The sequence below is a fragment of the Meleagris gallopavo genome, chromosome 17 (genome assembly GCF_905368555.1).
Source record: "Meleagris gallopavo chromosome 17, MGAL_WU_HG_1.1, whole genome shotgun sequence".
Classification (NCBI taxonomy): Eukaryota; Metazoa; Chordata; class Aves; order Galliformes; family Phasianidae; genus Meleagris; species Meleagris gallopavo.
The window spans coordinates 5,985,844-6,006,787 of NC_139420.1; the positions used below are offsets into that span (position 1 = coordinate 5,985,844).

Consider the following 20,944-nt stretch of genomic DNA (forward strand, 5'->3'; position numbering starts at 1 on the left):
CATACCTGCCCCTCTAGTGTTGTAGGTGCCTAAGTGCTGTAAATCAGTGTTGAATATTTATGTCCAAACAAAACAGTTTCTGCAGGGCTTTTTGCCTCAAAAAATTTCAAGTTAAGGTTTTGCTAAGAGAGAAGAAAAAAGTTACCTTTAAATTACTCAGATGCCCTGACTTGAAAATTTTAACTTTGCTTGCTGCATTTAGTAGGTGAGAATACATTTATACACTGTGATCATCTGCTTTTGTGACTGAGACATAAGAAGGTTTACTTTGTTTTTATTAAGGAATCAATCTGACTTCCTTGCAAAGAGTTTTCCATGCTACCACTTGTTCTATCTTATTAGGTCATGGTATTATTGATAATCAAAGCATATTTTAAAAACACTGCGTAATTGCCAATGAACAAAACTGTGTTTTAGTTTGCTTATTAGAGCCTTTAGCAAGTAAGCACATACATTTTACTGAAAGCCTTAAAACTTTAATTGAAACCACTCAGGGTGAAATCATTAAAGTAAATGTATTTTTTGAAGAAATTTGAAGTTTGTCAGCAGAAAAATAATCAAAGTAAGGAGGTTCATAGCTTTCCTATAAATAAATGATCTTCTATTTTGATTATTTTCTCCCTCTCTCCCTCCCTGTACCCCCCTCCCTCCAGGGAGAGGAATCACTCACTTTGTTAAAGTCTCTGACTATTGCTGAAGCTGAGAAAGTTGCAGAGAGATTGACTGTGTGGGGAACACTGGTGTTAAAGAGGAAAGCGGATAATTCTGAAGAGGTACCAACTCATTAAACTCTGTAAATTGTGTGCATTATTTCATATGTTATTATCTCCTATCTTCCAACAAGAAAGAATGATGAACTGGTCTTTGAGCAGGAGGTTTTACTAGGGAACCTCTTAAAGCCCCAACTGGAGTTCATTCTGATTTCTGTGCACTATACAATTATGTTATTTTTGAAGTCATTTCCACACACTTTCTTAACTAACTGAATTCAATTACTTACAAATCCTGCTTTACTGTTACACCTCTTACGTGTTTTCCTGTTGTTTTTTTTTTTTCTCTAATTGCTTGGAAAAATATCTGTTTAAAAGTTGTTGGTGTGGCTTTGCCACCAAAGTCATTCAAATCTTCACAGCTGACAGTACACATCACTTGTAATCACAGAAGGAGAATTATTGTTAGCAGTTGTTTTAGAGAGTGGTCCTGGTAAGGAGAACGAAGAACAGGGGGGAGAGGCAGGATTTTTGATAACTCACGTGAGAACTAAAACACTGATTGGAATACATAGATAAATACATATATAGCTATTAAATATTTGCTATTTCCATAAAGAACGTGTAGTTACAGTAGAATTTTATTCTCTTGTTTCTAACCAATAGTTTTTTAGAGTTTTAAACTGTAGATTAAGACAGCTGTAGAGCACTAAATAGTATTTCAGTAGAGTGGTAGCCTAAGCTTTGCTATCTTATACTGGCAATATTCTGACCAAATCAATTGTTAACCTCTCCCTTCTCTGCAGCAAAAAGCACAAATGTTTATGACAAAAACACTCGTAGAAATCCTCAAATTCCTGTACAAAATTCAAAAAGGTGAGTTCTAGGTTATAACATCTTACATTTTGTTTGTCAGTGGAGTCGGGAAGTAATTTTTTTTTCCCCCCCAACAGACAATCCTCTAAAGAAGGATGAATGTGAAGCAAACCTAAAAACATTTGAAACACTTGCTACCCTACAAGTAGGTATCTCTCTAGTTTGAAACTACTTTTCATTTACTGTAGTTATTGCACTTGTTATTATGCTATTGAAAATTAATTATATTCATAGTTTATCTGCATGGGTTGGTTTGTTGTTTTTTTTTTTTTTTTTTTTTAATCCCTAAAGTCTCTGTATTTTCAACAGGCTTCAAAATGATAATATAGCTAATTTAGAAAACTAATTCTAAAGGAAGTTACATGAGTACAAATAACCATCTTATTTTTTGTTGCAGGAAGACTTTAATATCTTTCTTTCAGTTGAAGACTTTGGGAATCCTACTCTGATGTCGACACTTCTTGAAAAGCACATAAATGCTTATGAAACTGACAAATATCTGTCAAAGTCTAGAAAAGAACAAACAACAAATTCTAAAACAAAAGATGGTAAATTAAAGAAGTGTTCTACTGAGTCAAAGTTGTACAGAATGGCTTTGCTTCTGCAAAGATCAGAGCAAGAGCTGGGTACAACATTGGCCTTGAGAGCATTAGATGCTGGAAAAGTTGAAGATGCTGTAAAAATATGCAGGTATAACTGTAGAGATTTTCAAAAGTTTAACTCTTAATGCACTTTTTCTGTAGTATTTCTGATATTTTTGCAAAAGGAAGTGGCTGTGTAGAGAAAAGATGAGGATTTTTTGATTTTTTCTAAAAATGAGTGTTTAAAAATATGTTTAAATTACTTTTATGTAACATGAATGTGAAGTTGTCTTCTCTGAAAACTGACTTTTTTTTTTGATCATAGCATGATTGCTAAGTAAGAGATTTTCTGTGGCTTATTTGGTAAGAGATAAGCAAGATAGAATATTAAGTAATTATTAAGAGAGCTGCACAGCTTACACAGATAGAAGAAAACCATTGTATATTGACCATGCGTACCACTCCATGGTTTCTATCTTGTCTCTTCCTCATGGCTACATTGTCAGTTTAATCTTACTGCTACCTCCCCACAGAAAGATCAGATGAAAATGTTAAATGTATTTCTTATCATCATTTACCTATACATATATGCATTTTAAATTCATTTTTTTAATAGGGACTTCTATAAAAATCACTGTAATAAAGAAACAGGGAGGCTACTGTTCTCAACTTGTCAAAAGCTTTGTCATATGTTGGGTGGTGATGTTCCAGCAATCACTCCTGAAGACATGAACCTTCCTGCAGTGATCTATGAAATGGCTTGTCAGGCAGCTACAATATGTAGCCCAGGTAATAATTATTCTTATCATTTACACGTATTACCAGTGGAAAACCAACCAAAAGTGAATTTCTATACACGCCTCTGCAAAAATGGATTCTGCAAAACGATGTTAACCTTTAAAACAGGCACATGAACCATCCTTTCATATTATACTAATGATCTTTATATTTTCATAGATCTGCTACTAGATTCTCTGGAACTATGTAAATATACTTTAGCTGCCAAGGAAATTTACAGACAGTGCCAAATAGAAAACTATGGGTTTACAGCAAAGGTAATTTCTACTAACTCAATATTTTTGAATATATGTAATATTCTGTATAACTAAATAGAGTTCACTGTATATATATTTCCTATTTCTCCAGCAATACTGAATCAGTTTGTTTAAAAAAGAAACAAAACAAGATCAAAGCCCATAGCTCTACAGATTAAAATCTCCCTGAACATGTGTATTTCAGTGTAAAGTGTAGACTGCAAGCAATGCAGCAGTGGCACAAACAAGAAGCACAAGCAGCAATTCTCAGCTTTCATTTTAGTGTAATAAATCTTTACTAGTGTCACTGAAAATAGCAGGGCTTTTATTGAATGACTGCTGCCAACACTGCCAGAAAGCATAGAAATCTGACTTTAAAAATGGTTTTAAAAAAAAAAAAAAAAGAAAAAAGAAAAAATGTTAAAACGTAATGAGGGAGATGGGACAGTTTTTTTTTTTTTATTAAGTGTCTCTTGTGTGAGGGCATTCCCAACTGTTTTATAAGACTTGCAAGATGGATTGAGTTCTTGAATACTATTTTTGCTTTTTGCTCAGATCAAGCGATGCTTTGAGCTGCTTGCAGTGAATGGACTCTTACAGTTTGAGTAGAATAGATTAAAGGGGTTAGGCAACCATACTTATGCACTGAAGGTTATTTTTCTAAAAAAAACAATCATGTTTGAAAAATGTTTAATTATAGTATTTGGCTGAGAAGGTTTATGAAAGCCTACAATAAATTAAGATTGATTTTTGGCTGTACAACTACATTAACACAACATGAAAAAGAAAAATGGTTGTTACATAAGTGGGAAATGTATTTAACACTACTGGACATTTACTACAAGTAGTATGATAGAAGCCATTTACAAATAAAGGATCATTTACTATTTCTTTACTTGAAAAGTATAACCTTTTATATACTTAGTTTGTTAGTAGACATACTCATTAGCTCTTCTTTCTATTTAGACAACATGTTTTGGTGGAGATAAAGATCCTTATGAAGAATGGACTTACAATGATTTCTTTAATGAAGATGGGATAGTTCTTGATCCACAGATTATTCTTCCAGTCATATATGAAACTATTTCTTCTCTTCTACCTACTTCTGGTAAACTTACTTTCCTGAACATTGAGTCAGTGTACCATCTGTATTTCATGTTGATTTCTTCATCTAGGACAATTAGACACCTGTGTCTGAGGGTAAATAGACTCCTCAAAAATCTCAGACAAGCTCCTGGAAGCAATATTCATTTGGGGGGGTGGATATAGAATATAAATATGCAGCACAGTTTAAAAAAAAAAATAGTAACAGTAGTCCTGGCTCTTAGAATTCATGTGTCTTCTGTTCTATTGAATTTCTATTTTGTGGACTGCCCCTGAAGTACAGTGATTTTAAGTCACTTTGAGGCTTTATGTTGTTGCTGGGATGTCAGCACACTGAATTTGTGTGTGAATTTGTATTTATCTGTCTTTCAGAGAACAAGCTGTATCCTTTGGACTCTACCAGCCTGGCAAACTGCACATTTATTAAAGGTATCACAATGGCAGATTCACCACTAAAAAGTATAAACAAGACAACCAAAAAATGTCAGGCTTAAATTAGACCTATGCAAGAGAGACTAATTTGTAGTTTTTAAATAGCAGTCTGGGTGTTCCACTTAAAGCCACATGGTTGGAAAACAGTTCTGCACAGAAGTCCCTCAACTAGAGAGTAATTGCTGCTATTCAAATCTTGTAATTTTGGGTATGTTGTCCAAGTGTATACCTCAGTACAGAAGTTCTACTACTATGAGCTTCTCTTTTTTTTTTTTTTTTTTTTTTAACTGAAACGTTTAGCTTTTACTATGCTAGAAACTCTGAAAACTCAAAATTTCAAAGGAGGCTAAGCCTCATCTTTTGGCATAAATTTGGTGAAGAAAAAGCATTCTGATAATTCAGAACAATATGCTCATTCAGATAACATTCAAGAACAATACGCTTAATACAAAGGTTCTAATTGTTTTCTGAGTTTGTTTCTGAAATATATTATAGGACAGAACCTTCTACTGCCAGCTAGAACTCCCATCTGTGCAGTGCTACAAAACCTCATGGAGTGCAGTCAGTGTGAGTTAGCTCTGCGGCTGATAGTCTGCTCATTTGGATCCTGTCTTCAGCACGGTATCTCAAACAACATGGATTTATCTCTGGGTGAGAAGGTATGACAAGGACTATATGCTGAATTTTGCTGAGAGTAAGTCTTAAAAGTTTTCCAGCTTTAAGATGCTTAGAGTTGTGTATTTGATGGGTTAGGGAGAGGCTACCTCCATGACCTCATTATAATTACTACCGCCTGATCAGATGTTCACTCATTTTGTGAAAGGATTTGGTAGTTTCTTCTCTTTCTCATGGTCTTCCATTTCTCTTTGCAAAGTAAACTAAACCTCTAGGGTCTGAAGGGAGACCAAGAATAAAACGAATGTTAGTAGTCAGTTGTTATACTCTTTCACATTGTATTATCCTTGGTTAGATCGTACAAGTAAAATGTTCAAGCAAAGCTCCTCTTCTCAAAACAGTAAGGAAATGATATATCTTTTTTTTTAAAGAAGAGATCTGTTTAAGACCGTAATTAAATATGAAAATACAGTATCTCCTAGTATTCTGTAAATGACAAGTTGAAGACTTGGAATTTATCTTTGTGTGCTGATTGTCTCTTTGTATTAGCTGCATGATGGCAATACACTAGCTGAAATCAAAGGTTTTCTCATTGCTATGAAACAGACGACCGCATCAATAATTACGACCTCTATCATGACCTTGCTACACAAGGTAAGAATTCTCTGAAAGGGCCAAGAAAAAGCTCTTTCTTCCCTATCAAGGGAGGGGCTGCCCTTTCCTATTGCACAATCCCTTTCTGAAATTGTTGTGTGGCTAAATGCCACGAAATGCATTCATTGTGGGAAAAATCATACACCATGGAACCATACAGAAAATAAGGGGATGCACCGACAGAACTGAAATGTTAGAAGGGGACTGGGTTCCACAGCTTCATGTTTCAATGGGGCAGGACTGGCCTGGATTGCCTGACAGCATTTGCCTCTTCATTCCCAGCTTCCTTGCTTCTTTCCACAGCTGGGGCACATATTACAGAACAGACTTTGAACTGATACCTTCATGCTGGCAGGAATGTGTTGTAGCCCAAGTGTATTCAGCCTCTTGTAAACTGTGGCTTTTGGACTGTATGCCTGTTGCTCTTCTTGAAAGGTTATATATAGGGGGAGCTGACCTCTTTGGGAGCCTTTAAAGTGCCCTACATTATAATAAAAATTATTTTTAATCTTAGTTTCAATTTTAGGTCTTTAGACTTTTAGTTGAAGGGAGGTGGTTGTTGTTGTTTTCTAACACTGTAAAACCTAGAATGTACTGCCTTCTAAGGAAGTTCTGACAAAGAACAGTAACTTTTAGACTAGACTTCAGTGTTTTTGATCTAAAATTCCTAAAAGAACATTTATTATTCTTCCCTTTTTTTTTTTTTACCCTAACTTAAACATTCAAGGCACCTTTAATTTAGAGGTGTTACGCTTCAATAGCTGTGCAACAATGCATAACACAAATTAGTTATATTTTATAGAAACAGACCTATTTAAACAAAACTTTAAGATTTAACTTTTTTTTTTTCCCCCCAAACACAGGTGTTTAACTGTCGTCTCATAGATCAGGACCTGGCACTGGGGTACTGTGCTATTTTGCCCAGGGAAGATACGTTTAATAAGCTCTGGGGTGTCATAAACAACACGTGGCAAAATTACAGAAAAGTTCTGGTAAATTCTCAAGACAATATATTTCCTTAGTATATAAAGAATGTTTAAGAGATTCCTCAAGATGTCAGCAATATCGCATAGAAACGGGTATGGCTGTTAGAACTGGTTGCTCTCTCTCAGTGACAATCTGTTTGCTACATGGTAAAACTGCACAGAGTTGCTGTGAACAGTTAGCACAGCGTAAATCCAGGCATTAGGTTAGCTAACCATGACTTATTCCAAAGCTTGAAAAAAAAAAAAAAAATCTCTTGTTTTTTTCCTAAGGCACTATAACTGAAACCTCCAGTGTTTTGGAGAAATTGTTCTCTAACTGCAATTTTCACAAATGAAACATAAATTAAAACATAAGGGAAGATAAATGCATTCATTGCACTTAGAGTAGCACAGTACTAGCATAATATTTTTGAGATAAAACCTGAGTTTTCAAGTAGTTTTCAACTGCCAACTCAGGAGCTGAGGGAATCCTAACATTATATTCTGTAAGGATTGTTTCTATGTTACAATTGTGTAATCATCTGTGAATTGTTTAAGCTCCTCCTTACAATTCCTAGCTTTCAGATTATTTACTGTACCTCTATTTCCCTTCCCATTCCTTTAAGTCAGTAGCTCTGGTTGGAGCACAGCTTGCTATCCAATATGGTGAAGCAGCAGAAGAAAAAAAATTCCGAGAGCTGATAACTGATGCAGAATGGGGTATCCAGCTTGGTAAATTTGGTGTGAGTTTGGTTTTTATCTATTATTATTTTAGAATTTTAATAACTGATGAAAAGTCAAGACATTCTAATATATACAGCACTTGTTGCTTTTAGATGATTTGCTCTTAAAGAGTAAGGAAAGTTGGGTTTTATTTTGTTTTTATTTTATTTATTCTGCCTGCTTCTTTAAGTAAAGCTCAGAAAATGAGAAATATAGTAGTTGAGTATTGAAGTATTGAATATTGAAGATTATTGGGCACAGAGCACAGTCAACAAACATACTGTTCTTTCCTGCTCTAAAAATCTCTGGCTTGAAACTAAAGAAAAACAAAAAGGTTAACTATATAAGGAATTAGTCTTAGTATTGTACAAAAGACTTCTTTGGGAGGATGATAACATTTTTTCCTTATCTGTAGATTTCTTTTGAGACTGTATTTAGACAACCACCAATAAGGAAGAAGGAACTCATAAGAACTCTTGTACAAAATCCAGAAGTAGGCACAGATCTCATATTGAATTACTGCAGGTAATATTTGAGTCAAATCTATTCTGTTTAATTGCTACTGTAATGATAACCATGCCTACAGAAATCTATTCTAGCTTAAGCAGTTATGGCTGTATGTATTACCTAAATAGTTCTTAAAAAAAAAAAACTAGTATGAATCAGAATGCATACTGGTCTCTGGTGAATTTGGTCATAAGGAAATAATGACGACATCAGAGGTCACGAAGTAAAAATAACATTCTGTCCTCTCCTAGAACTTTCATGCTGGACAGTGATGCCGCACTGCAGCTTTGCATTGAAACACTTCTTCTCAAGAATGCTAATAGAAATCACGTCGAAGATGACTCTGCAGAATACAGTGAGAAGCAATCTCATTACACGTTACTGGCTAGAGTGCTAGAAATAATTCCTCTGCTGAAAAGCCCAAATGACCTGGTCACTAGCCTCAGTGGAATATTGTACAAGGTAAAAAACAAACCAACAACAAAAAAAAAACTACAAAGACAAAAAAGCCAAGCTCCTTCTGAAAAAAATAAATATACCATACTGTAACTATATCAGAGCCCTAGAAATAGACAAGAGCAAAAAAAAAAAAAAAAAGCATGTAGCTGCACAGGTTTTTCTTTTCATTACAATTGTTTGGTCTTTCTGTGTAATACCTTGACAATTCTTTTAGGATTTAGTATTATGAAGTGGAGGGTTTTGTTGTTTTTTTTTTTTTTTTTTTTTTTTTTTTAGAGAAACGTGCTGTGATGCTTGTATTCTTTCTTCAATGTTATATCAATTTAGTTTGTATTAAAATTGAAAAGATTAACTCAGTTTTATGTTCTGTAAGACAAATCATGTAAGATCTTATAAAATAGGTCATTATTTTGAACAGCTTGATCCTTATGACTATGAAACTATTGAAATTGTCTTGAAAGTGATACAGAACGCTGATGAAAGGAATACCAGTATTCAGCTCAATCAGGTATGTCCAAATATGGTGCTGCTACCTTGATAATGGCTTCGTTGTTCTGTTCTTTTGTTTTTCCTTATTCATTAGTGTAGTTATTTAGAGTCTGTTGAAATTAATGGAATTATCCATTAGCTATCTATGCAGCTGACGTTCAGAAAATAAGCTACTGATCTCTAGCAGTTTCTCAACAGTAATTCATAACAGAGATAGAAACTCTACAGACACACAGCAACTCTTCATGTACACATATATATCTATTATATGCATTTTCTATCTTAGACACTTTACTCAGGAGAGGGAAGAGGGAATGGAGTGGTCTTACAGCTTTTTTTTTTTTTCCTTTTACTTTACTTTTTTGTTTTGTCTTCATAGGCTTTGAGCCTTCTCAAACATCTGGAGTCATATAAAAGAATTTCCCCACCAGTGGACCTGGAACACCAATATGTTTCAGAGCACATGATTCCTTTATCTCCAGCTTCTGAAACCAGACTACCCTTTCATTTGATATTCTTCAGAACTGCACAGTGTTTTTGGAACATTATATGTACGTTCAGTATTCTTCCTGGCTTTATATATGCTTGCTTATTTTTCTCTGTTAACTGTGAACATTGAAGTTTTACTTCAAGTCCTTATTTATATTAACCATATTTCCTTACTAATACAGTTACCTTCCCAGGTGCTTCTGAGTGCAATTCTGCTCCCAGGTAGCTGGCTCAAGCCAAGATAATATACACAATGCAAAATACAGTCCTCAAATGATTTTCTCAATCACCTCAAAACCAGAGTCATCCCTGCATCCTAAATGCCAGAGCAGCATGAATAATTAAGTTTCCATCCCTTCACTCTCAGGGAAGGCCTGCACTTAACAACACTGCAAGTGCTTAATTTCATGAGAAAGCTGCAAGAGGACTGTGACACTGCCATAAGCATCTGTCTTTTTCCTTGCAGCTGCAGAGCTCAGTGAGGAATCTTTCCCAACACTTCTGTTGATTTCCAAACTAATGAAGGTAAAGTTGAATCTTAAAAAGGATTTGTTTCTAGATTCTCCTTTTTTGCCTCTATATGAAAAAAGTACAATTTTTTTTTCTGTCTTTAGTGTGAATTTGGTCTCACTGTAGACATTTTGACAGCAGTCTTCTTTAATAATTTTCTAGGTTTCACTGGATACCTTGCACATGTCTGCAGCTCAGCATATCTTTCAAAAAAAGTTGAAACCAAAAATATTTGAAATGAGAAACACGGGGTATACATCAGTTGTTAACAAGGAAACAACTAAAACTGTGCAGACAATTCAGTCATATCTACTGTCTATAATTAATCCAGAGTGGGCTGTAGCTATGGCCCATAAGATTGCACAAGAATTTCCCACAGGTAAGATGCATATCTGATGACTGGATGGGTGAAGTAATGATAGGAGGGGAATAGATTTAGGAAAAGAAAAGCTAGGCTGTAATCAAACACCAAATACTATTCTTGGATACTTCCTGGGGAAGCTGGTGAACAAAACCACATTTTGCTCCTACATCAGATTTCAAAAAGGCTAGAATGACACCCATTGTATAATCCAGTATCACTATTAAATACTTTCCTTCCTTTCCTCTTAAGTTATGCTTAAAGTTCTTTAATGTTTAGCTTTCCACAACATAACATGTTCTGCCAGACAAGTTTGCCTGCAGAAGCAAATATTTCAGCCAAGTTTGAGCTAGCTTCTCCCTTTTCAGAATCTGAATAGATAATTTTGTTGCTCTTAAGGAAGAAGAGCTCTCCTAATATTTAAATAGCTTAAAAGAAACAAACAAGAGATTAAAATAGATATTCTGTATACTGTAAAGGAGATTCATGAAAACTAATTTCACTTATTTTCTCCTTTTTTTTTTCTTTTTTCTTTTTTTTTTTTTTTTTTAAAAAAAAAAAGGTCCTGACCAGATTCAGGCATTGAAATTCTGTCTCCGTCTAGCTGAGAAATGGCTTAAGAATACTACTGCTGAGGTAACAGCAAACTTCTTGCAGAGATTTTTTTTTTTTTTTATAGTGAGGTATTTATATTCACTTTGTCTATTGGTGCTTTGCATATACAAAGTGTATCATAATAAGCCCTCTTAGATACTGTAGATTTCTTAGATTTCTGGGGACTTCCTGCTTAACGGACTCCTCAGGGGAACCTCATTCTTTTGTTCACAACCTGGCAAAAAATTAAATGTGCAACTTTAAAAAAAAAAAGTTGTTTCTCCCATTACGAGCATTTGCTGCAGGAGAATCAGAGTGAGTCTGTTCCAACTGTGAGATAAGTAGCATATTTAATTTGTTTTATGTGTTCCAAGACACTTTACGTGTTTGTAGGAGTGTATAAAATAAATCTGCATTGGCTCTTCATCCTTGAGCTAGTATTTCATGGTTGGTAGAATAGGATAAATAAGAACCTCATCCTTGCTTATAAATATCAAATTCCGTATAATATTGTTGAGAAGTTATTGAATACATTGTTTAATATGAGAATATATTGTTTTATATAAAACTATGGTGTTTTCCTAAAGGATGAATCACACAAAAAAGCAGAAGTCTTACAGAAGAAGTTATATATGCAGTATAATCGATCAGCAACAGAAAATGTTCTAATAACCTACAAGCTGAACACTGCAGAGTATTTAAAGTCTATTGCAAAACCAGCAAACCTTATTGTTTTACTATACGAACACCACAGTATAGACCAAAGAATCCAAAATCCAACAGGTCGAGATTATCCAGGTAAGCATGTGCATAATCTCATTTCAAAAGGTGCAAATAATTGTTGTTAATAAAGAACACTAGGCTAAGTCATACTAGTCTGTTAACATACTGTCTCTGTTTATGTAGATATCCATATGGCAGCTAAGGAGATAGCTGAAATTAACAACTTGGATATGAATAAAATTTTGAATAAACTGCTGAATAAATGGCTGTGTCCAAATACACTGCCCTCAGAAGTAAGTCATCACTGAAGATTGGGTTTTGAAGATAAACATCCAGCTACATGTCTGTGTATTCACTTGTGCAAAAACCTTAGTGATTCACTCTTAGTGCACATTAATCTATTTAAGCTGCACCTGAATTCACAATTCTAACAATCTTTATATTGTTGCAAGTCAGCCTCTCTAGAGAGAACTAGAAACGCTGAATGTTGAAGTGCTTTCTCTTTTCTGTCTAGAGATTAAAATCTCACTTTTGATGCTACACTAATGTTGTGTCACCAGTCAAAAGAAGTAAAGGACTTTTTAAATCACTGAGATGAAGAATCCTATCCCATTGCAACTCAGTAGAGTTAATTGCTGCCTATGCAACATACAGCTTTATGAGAAGAGCAGGGAACAAACATTGCTTCAAAATGCCAGTTAGCAGGGGGAGGGACTGAAGAATAGTGTTGACTGCCAAGCACACCATTAAATAAATAAAGAAATGATAAAACCAAAATCCCTTCACTTGGCTACATCAGCAGGGGAGCCCAACTTGCCTAAACCCTGTCATAAAAGGATAAACCAGCTATTTATCCTAACAGTTCACAATTCAGAGAATTCTCAAAACTATTTTCTAATGTCTTTTTAAAGAAAACTCAAGATATCTTTGGAGATGCACAGGAAGATGAAGAACTCCGAAGGTACAGACTTTGTTTTATATGCAACAGTGAATTATTCTTACCTTGCAAGTTATCTGGCTTTTTCAAGAAACTTAACATTACATGTGATTCAGAATTTATTCCGCAGCCTCTTGTAAGATAGAATTCTCATTAGCAATACTAATTAAACAAATTTAGGGCAGAAATGCTGACATTCCAAAATGCAAGTGCTTTTTCCTACTATATAAATGGAATTTTCTTTGTTGATTAGTAAATACTAAGAGCCGCAGAGGAGGTGTAGCTACCCCCCAAGCACTTCCAGTTCTGCTACTTTGTTAGTGCAAGAGCTACTTTTTAAGGCAGTCTAAAAAATAATTACTTCCAGGTGTTACAAGAAGCATAATTTCTTTTGTTCTCTGGAAGGTTATATCATGTGTGTTGTGTTCTTGTTTTCTGGTGACATCAGTCAGTACTGATTATGTAGTGAAACATGATTTGCAGTAACTTACAGATAGAGTTATGCTAAGATTAGTTTTAAGAGTTATTTGGAAGTTTTCTTCTCACGTTCCTTGGAATCTCTTATCCTCAAACTCTTTTTGACAGTGAGATATATTTAAATTTGAATGAAAACTGATTCATTGCATTTCAGTAGCTATGCTGTATTAAAAACAATTCATTTTTGCAGAGTTATATATCTACTTCAGTCACACCCAATGGATTATAGTTCAAGAATGCTTTTTGCAATTACAACATCTGCCACATCTGTAAGTTTTTAAATCCTAGTTTTAGCTTGCTACTTATTAGATTTTCATCTGTAATTAAAATCAAGTGTCATCTACCAACCTCCATTGGTTCATCCTGAAAGCTGTGGATGATTTATGTGAGCTCTATGATTCTCTACCCCCATATGTCACCTTTGGAGTAAAGCTGTGGTGTTCCTTGAATGTTGCCAAGAGCAACATTCTCTGGGTTTTCTGAATTTATTGTTAATATTAATCTGAATAAAACATTTTCTAGAATGAACTTTAAACCAATACAATAATATTTTAGCTCACTTTGCGTGGAATTTGAACAGAGGGAAAATCATTCTAGCACAAATTCAAACTTTTATCCTTACTAAAGATATTTGTGATACTATAAATCACAAATATTTTTTCTTGCCTGCATTAATAGCCTTACATCTAGAAGAGAAGTGGTTTAGCAGTGCTCTTGGAAGGTGACAATCTATCTTAGCTAGGTAGAATAAATGTTGAACTTAGTGTTTAGCAGAAATGCACGCATGTCTGCCAGAAATCTTAAGAAAATCCTACAACGTGAGCTGCTTTCTTGTTCAGCCACTCATTGTTAACTTCTACTTTCCACTCTGTTTTTTGCATCCCCCCCAGCCCATTGGTGTCAATCAGCTGACATTTGCTCACAGGAGCAGAGCACTTAAGTGTCTGCTCTACCTGGCAGATACCAGCACTGTGGAATCACTCTTCAAGAAACCCATTAAGAAAGTAAAGTAAGATGAATTTTCCCTTAGGTCTTCCTTAATAATGATGTATTATTAGTCTTTATGGACTTTGGAAAGAATATATATTTTAAGAATCTGTTCTTTTTTTTTTTTTCCTTTGAGCTTTTAAAACATATTGTTGATGAGCATGATTATGTATTTAAACTTCACTATAATGCAGTCCAGTATATCAGACACCTAATTTGTAAACCTGATATTATACAGGTTTTTATTTTGTTCTATTTTCATAAACTGCAGTTATTTCTGTGGCAATTTAAATATTTTCTTTATATATTTAGGACTCTGTTCAGATTCTGGTCTTGAATAGCTCATTTTGAGAATAAATTATCCTTTTAAGTTCAAAATTGGTCACACAAAGACACAGGTCTCTGCAAAGTTAGACAAAATCCCACAAGAATTTTATTTCTTTGAAAATATATATACAGCTAACTTCCACAGAAAATATCTAGAATATAGGTTCCATGTTGGCAATTTGGAGTTAAGGGCTTCTACTGGAAAGTTATATTTATCATTAGCTTATTTTTGTTTTTTTTTTGTGGCTTTTTACAGGTATTTTCTAAAATGCTTCGTTTACCTGGCAGAGTTTGAAGTCTTGAATATTCCATATACCTATGAATCATTTCATAAGAGTCCTAAGGAAGGAATGATTAAGGGGCTATGGAAGAATCACAGCCATGAGCCCACGGTATTCTTTTTAAATCCTTTGCAATTTAAAAAGGGCAGGTAAATGAGATTTCCAGGTAGATGGTAGTACATGAAAATAGAATACATATATATATATATATATATCAAGTGTAGATGTACTTTTTTTATTGTTGCTGTTCTTATTTAATTCTATTCATATACATAAAATAATTTTCAGCATGGTTTGGTTGAAATCTTTCAACAGTGAAAAGTCCCTGTAATGCTAGCAGAATCTAAAATTACACTGGAAAACAGTAAAGATTTGAAGATCATGAGAGTAAGTATTTATGAGAACACACTGTGTCCTTGCTCTCCTTTAGGCTGTCAGGCTGGTGACTGAACTTAGCCTAGAATATAAAGTATACGATTTCCAGCTGTGGAATGGCCTACTACAGAAACTTCTTGGTTTCAATATGGTAAGGAATTTTTAAGCATGAAGTTCTGCAGCGAGGTGAGAAAAAGCCTTTTTTTAGCCACAGATTTCTAAGGAATGTAATAGTTATTCACAGTGATTTTACAATTCACATATCTATAATTTAGAGCTGAGGTTGTTTGGCACTAGACCAATGAAGCTTTGAGAAATTTGTCTTTTAACAGTACTTTGATCTTTAGTTGTTCTCTTTTTTTTTTGGTTCAATTTTTTTTTTTTTTTGAAGGCAGAAGGCCTTTCAGATGGCAAGAATAAGTTCTATAATGATAACTCTTCATATCATTATAATTTTACAATGCAATATACTTATTTTTCTTTGCATATACATATTTTCACACAATTACACACCACCTATGCTCAAAAAATATTACCCCTATAATTAATTTATTACGATGATAATCCTGATTTTTGTCATTCACAATCTTACTTAATTACAGATTGACAATCAGAGGTAGTGCTGCTACAACCTAATAAGTAATAGATGTACCTGTCAATATTGGTATATCAACAGCAGATGTTCAAGCTAGCTTTAGTCTAATAAGAGCTTTGCACTTAACAGAAAAGATGAAATCCTAATGTTTTCAGCACCAGTGGGTGCTGAGACAACATATGCCACTGCTGCTAATGATAGCTTAATTAAGGCATGTCAATTCTCCCACAGGAGCAAAAGTGCCTTGAGGAACTCTAAGCTGACATCCTGTAGACAACAAGCATAACACAGTTCTGTACATAATTAACAAATCTTTAAAAACACTGTAGCATTTTATAATGGATTATTTTTGTTTCAGATTCATTATCTTAAGAAAGTTCTGATAGCAATTACTGGGATTCACTCATTATGGCAGGTAAGCAAGTATTCTGTGGCTCCTACTCTTCTTCCTTGAGCAGGAGTCTAACTTCACATTTGTACATGGAAGTGAATGGTAGCCATCTACCAAAAGAGGTGTTGTGCATGAAAAGATGCCTTTTGAATTATTATTTTATGACACTGCAACATGCAGGTGAGTATAGTTGTTAATTACTGATTAACATAGTTATTTCATGCTGTGGTCAGTAAACACTTATTTTTAGGGTTTTTAAAGTTAGACTAAATAACTACCAGTCAAAATATAGCAAGATCTTAGACTACGAGGTGAGGAAAGCAATGTTAGGGAATAGTTCATCAATATAAAAGAAAAATTCATCAGTTCCTTCCACCTGTCTGTGTTCACAAGTATAGTAAATAAATAAGCAACATTGTAATTTTAGAATTCTGCTGTCTACAGATTCCCAGCTTCAGTCGAGCGTGGCGAAGTGTGGTTTTATCACCATTTCTCACAGGTAGGATTATTAGCTAGCATGCTTGTATAGCAACTTAAATTATTTACTTTATCATGGCTTCTTTATCTCTCAGCTTCATGTCCACCGAGTCCTAAACAGATAGAGGAATGCTGTGAGTGTTTTGTGATTCTGCTCAAGTAAGTGTTTGATCTGGCTCAAAATTCTCAAAGTGGTTTTGCTGACAACACTGAGCCATCTGATTATACATAGCATGATTGAGAACTTCCTTCCTCATCTTCTCCTGAAGGTGTCCTGTACTGGCTGATTTGGATGTCATTGGAATAGCTAAACAATACGCACAGTTGGACCTTCCAGCTTTTGCTTTGGGATGCCTGATGCTGATTCCTCAGTTTGAGAAGCGGGAGCAGCAAATTCAGGTAAAGAAGTTATATACTGCAACAAGGGAAATGCCTTTTACGTGTGTTATGTTCAACAGAGACTGGAAGATAGCAGTTTTAGACTAGCAGCAGCCTATCGCTGCCAACAGCTGTTAGACATCTCCCACCCACAAAGGCTATTACCTCAAACTTCTCCTTCTGAAAGAGATCATGTGAACACTTACTCATTTTTTAAGCTTCAAGTCATTCTCAGCAACTTTGCTATATGACTACCTTTTTTGAGTTAGAGAGTACCTTCTGGGAGGGTTCAGCAGATAGATTTTAGTGGCTGATTACACACCTGCATCCTGAAAACATGCACCCAAGTTTTAGGTTCCTTAACATCAAACATTTGCTTATGGTAAACAGTCAATGCACGTGGAAGAAAAAACAAACAGAAACACACACAAGACATATGCCAAAGCAGTGTACAAAGCTACTGACAACCCACAAAATTGCTGAAAGCTAGTTCAACAACAGATTGTATCTATTGAATCCTGCTCATAAAGATGCTTGATACACAAGTTCTCTTGTAAACCTTCTCTTACAAATGGTGAGGATATACTTTATGGAGCAAAGGAAGGCAATGAAATGGCTCTCTACCAGAATACAAACATGCTCATAAATGCATTCATCGAGATACAATTCAAAAGACAATACAAGGAGAAGTGGCTTACCCTTTCTGAAAGTCAGCCAAGCCTCTAGAAGGGGAGAGCTCCAAATAGAGATCCTGTTTCTTCTGCTGCAAACACTTAAATGAGAGTGGGGAGAGGTGGACCCTGGGTGCATTGCTTACAGCTGTGTGCCCTGGGTTAGCCACGCCTTCTCACCTGGTACTCAATCACTGGTTCAGACCATGACCTAGCAATCCCCATACATGTATTTAGTTTCCTTTCTGTTCTTTCTTTCCATTAATTTACGCTCTGCATCATTCTTCCAGATGAAGTGTTAAAGGCTGTTCTTGTATCTGTCATGAGCAAACTGGCACTAGTAAAGGTATCTTAAGTTCTTAGATTTTCCTTCAGAAAAGTTAAAGGTCAGGAAGATCTTCCCAAATCATAGTACTAGTGTAAAAAAATCTATGGCAATGAGTCAAAAAACCTGTAACATCTACATGAAAATAACTTTTGAAGAATCGTAGAATGGCCTGAGCTGAAAAGGACCACAATGACCATCCAGTTTCAACTCCCTGCTGTGTGCAGGTCACCAACCAGCAGACCAGGCTGCCCAGAGCCACATCCAGCCTGGCCTTGAATGCCTCCAGGGATGGGGCATCCACAGCCTCCTCAGGCAACCTGTTCCAGTGCCTCACCACCCTCTGAGTGAAAAACTTCCTCTTAATATCCAACCTAAACCTCCCCTGTTGTAATTTAAAACCATTCCCCCTTGTCCTATCACTATCCACCCATGTGAACATGTAAACAGTTGTTAACAGCAATAGGAATTACTACTCCTTCAGTCAGATTGCACAGATCCTGCTTTGAGAGTTTCATGTTTGTGCCTTGAGTTTTAAAATATTAATTGTTCCTGAGTAAGTACTTGTTCTGAAGGGAAAACTTCTACTTCAATTATTTGCAGATTTTTTTATTTTTTTTAATTTTTTTTTTTTGCAAGGCTTTCTTGTCAACATGTAATACTGAAACTGTGCTGCAACAAATAGATGAGCATATGAATGCTGGAGAAGTAGTGGCTTTTGCTTCACAAGTAAGAAAGATTTAATTAATTTACCTTTGATTTACAGGCTTTTCTTGATGATACCTGTACACAACATTTTTCCTTTCTCCTCTGACCTTGCCAAAAATCAGTTGACATAACCTACACTTCTGAAATTTATAGCAGAATTTGCTGTTTTCTTATTGTTGTGCAACTGGATTAGTATTTTATAGATACAAATATACACACAGTGCTTTCTTATAGACTGTCCCAGCACTGTTTGCAGTAGCACTGCTTTATTTTTCTAGAAAATATTTTAAGCAGAAACATCAAATGGTTTATGAAACTGTACTCTCTGGTCTTACTGTCATAGCCTTCTGAAAGGCAAGCTTCTAATTAATTCCATATCTGAATCTGAAATTAGTCTTCAGGAAATCTGCCATTTTTCAGCACTGCAAAAGTAATAATCTAGCTTTATGGGAGGTCCAAAAAGAAAAACCTGGTGGTTTTTTTGTTTGTTTTTTTTTAATTCAAAGGTTTATTATTTTTTATGTATAAAATATTAATACTTTCCCATTGCTGAAACTTAAATCTACAGATTAGATCTTTGATTTTGGACAGTATCATAAATGAGAAGCTATATGAAAAGTTCTTGAAAACGAAGTATTTTCCACTGGTGAAGCAACAACTGATGAGCACTCACCGAATGAAAGAACTGGTGGATTATTTTGCCAACAAGAACTGGTAGGTTAATAAAACAGATGATGCACTGCTTACAAAAACTGAATCTCTCCTTCACTTTATATTTCCACCACCAGACTTATCTGACTTCAGAACTGCAGAGTCATACTTTGGTTTATAGGTTGGCGTGTATGGCTTAAATTCTTGGCTTTTTAGAGAATTTCTGTTGACAAAGTTAATAAACTTTCCTCCTACAGCATTGAGGATGCAGCAGCCCTAATTCGAGAGTATCAAGAGAAATATGGAAACCCTACTCTGCTAGATAAATCCTCCTCTGATATTCTGAAGGTAAAATAAACCACTTTTGTAGCTCATACAGCACTTTTTCCTTTTTTCTAACCTGGGACTTTCACTCAATTTCTAGCAAAAATACCTGTTAGCTGATTTTTAAGTAAAATATATTCTATATAGTAAAATCCCTTTATTGATTCAAACACATTTTACTTGAATCAAATCTGAGCAGTGATATACCTCCTGCTTTCAAGCACTTTCACAAGTCTTAGATTACATCCTGTTTTCTAAACCTTTGTCGTATTGCCCTCTTACCCTCCAGATGTACCTGAATGGACCACAGGAGACGTGTGTAATAGAACTGTCATCTATGAAGTCTTGATTTACCCTCAGTCTTTTCTCCCTCTGCTGGCAAGACAAGTGTTATGCATTCACAATGCACGTAGTGGTCAAGTAAACATTGAACTAAAACCTCACTGCTCTTTTACCAAAAGTTGGCTCTAGCTTTCCACATCTTTTTCTTTTTTTCTTTAATCTGCTCTAGAGTGTTTCCATAAGCTGTCCCTTGTATAAAAAAAAAAAAAAAAAAAAAAAGAAGTTAGATTTACAGCAGGAGTTCCTATTTGCATACAATAGCAACATTCATATTCTGCACTTTAAGAAGGCTTAACTTTATTTCATTTATTTCTGTATTATTTCTCTACGTTGAAGTCTGCTGTTAGGATCACTGATTTTGTTCACGCAGACATAACTTGACATAATTGTGATCAAGTTTTAAACTGGAAGCATTGTGCTTCATGTAAAATATAGTTTATAGACAGCTTCATGTAAAATATACAGACAAATTGTGATTTTAATTACAGTGAGCACAAATAAACTGACTTAAATATCAAAATTGACCTTAGAGTCTTTTATAAGCTTTGATGTACAGATAAATTTGTCAAGAAAAGTTGGTGATGTTCTTTTTCCTGCTGCAAACATGAAGAATTCAAGGAGCACGTATTTCACTGCAGGAAATAGCAGTTAGCCAAAGTGTCCTGAGTTACCAATGTCAAACACTGATTTTTTTTGTAAGCAAAGCAGGTTTAGAAGGTATTTAGCCACAGAACGATAGGTTCTAGTTGATCATTTGGGTTTCATGGATTTGTTTCACGAAAACATTCGTGACAACTACAGCACAACCTTCTGCACAAACACTTCACTACCATTTATTTTACTGCCAAGGACAACATATGCAAAGGAAGCAG

The 20,944-nt window shown here is 35.0% G+C and overlaps 1 protein-coding gene across 2 annotated transcripts in view; it reads left to right on the forward strand.

The window, feature by feature from the left end:
• The window catches only part of KNTC1 (kinetochore associated 1), a 34,719-nt gene extending 14,127 nt beyond the window's left edge, over positions 1–20,592 (forward strand). For both annotated transcript variants that reach the window (XM_085238514.1, XM_085238515.1), the window contains exons 31-64: positions 654–773; positions 1,517–1,586; positions 1,664–1,731; positions 1,984–2,276; positions 2,784–2,956; positions 3,125–3,222; positions 4,168–4,309; positions 4,678–4,734; positions 5,233–5,396; positions 5,902–6,006; positions 6,870–6,998; positions 7,598–7,714; positions 8,110–8,219; positions 8,453–8,663; positions 9,079–9,168; positions 9,529–9,700; positions 10,105–10,163; positions 10,311–10,527; positions 11,072–11,145; positions 11,691–11,901; positions 12,010–12,119; positions 12,738–12,787; positions 13,431–13,509; positions 14,131–14,249; positions 14,811–14,946; positions 15,266–15,361; positions 16,164–16,220; positions 16,641–16,695; positions 16,769–16,832; positions 16,943–17,072; positions 18,687–18,776; positions 19,324–19,469; positions 19,664–19,754; positions 20,020–20,592. In XM_085238514.1, the coding sequence (XP_085094640.1) occupies positions 654–773; positions 1,517–1,586; positions 1,664–1,731; positions 1,984–2,276; positions 2,784–2,956; positions 3,125–3,222; positions 4,168–4,309; positions 4,678–4,734; positions 5,233–5,396; positions 5,902–6,006; positions 6,870–6,998; positions 7,598–7,714; positions 8,110–8,219; positions 8,453–8,663; positions 9,079–9,168; positions 9,529–9,700; positions 10,105–10,163; positions 10,311–10,527; positions 11,072–11,145; positions 11,691–11,901; positions 12,010–12,119; positions 12,738–12,787; positions 13,431–13,509; positions 14,131–14,249; positions 14,811–14,946; positions 15,266–15,361; positions 16,164–16,220; positions 16,641–16,695; positions 16,769–16,832; positions 16,943–17,072; positions 18,687–18,776; positions 19,324–19,469; positions 19,664–19,754; positions 20,020–20,079 (3,963 nt within the window). In that variant the 3' untranslated portion in view covers positions 20,080–20,592. The remainder of the gene's footprint in view (positions 1–653; positions 774–1,516; positions 1,587–1,663; positions 1,732–1,983; positions 2,277–2,783; positions 2,957–3,124; positions 3,223–4,167; positions 4,310–4,677; positions 4,735–5,232; positions 5,397–5,901; positions 6,007–6,869; positions 6,999–7,597; positions 7,715–8,109; positions 8,220–8,452; positions 8,664–9,078; positions 9,169–9,528; positions 9,701–10,104; positions 10,164–10,310; positions 10,528–11,071; positions 11,146–11,690; positions 11,902–12,009; positions 12,120–12,737; positions 12,788–13,430; positions 13,510–14,130; positions 14,250–14,810; positions 14,947–15,265; positions 15,362–16,163; positions 16,221–16,640; positions 16,696–16,768; positions 16,833–16,942; positions 17,073–18,686; positions 18,777–19,323; positions 19,470–19,663; positions 19,755–20,019) is intronic.
• The last annotated feature ends 352 nt before the right edge of the window (positions 20,593–20,944 follow it).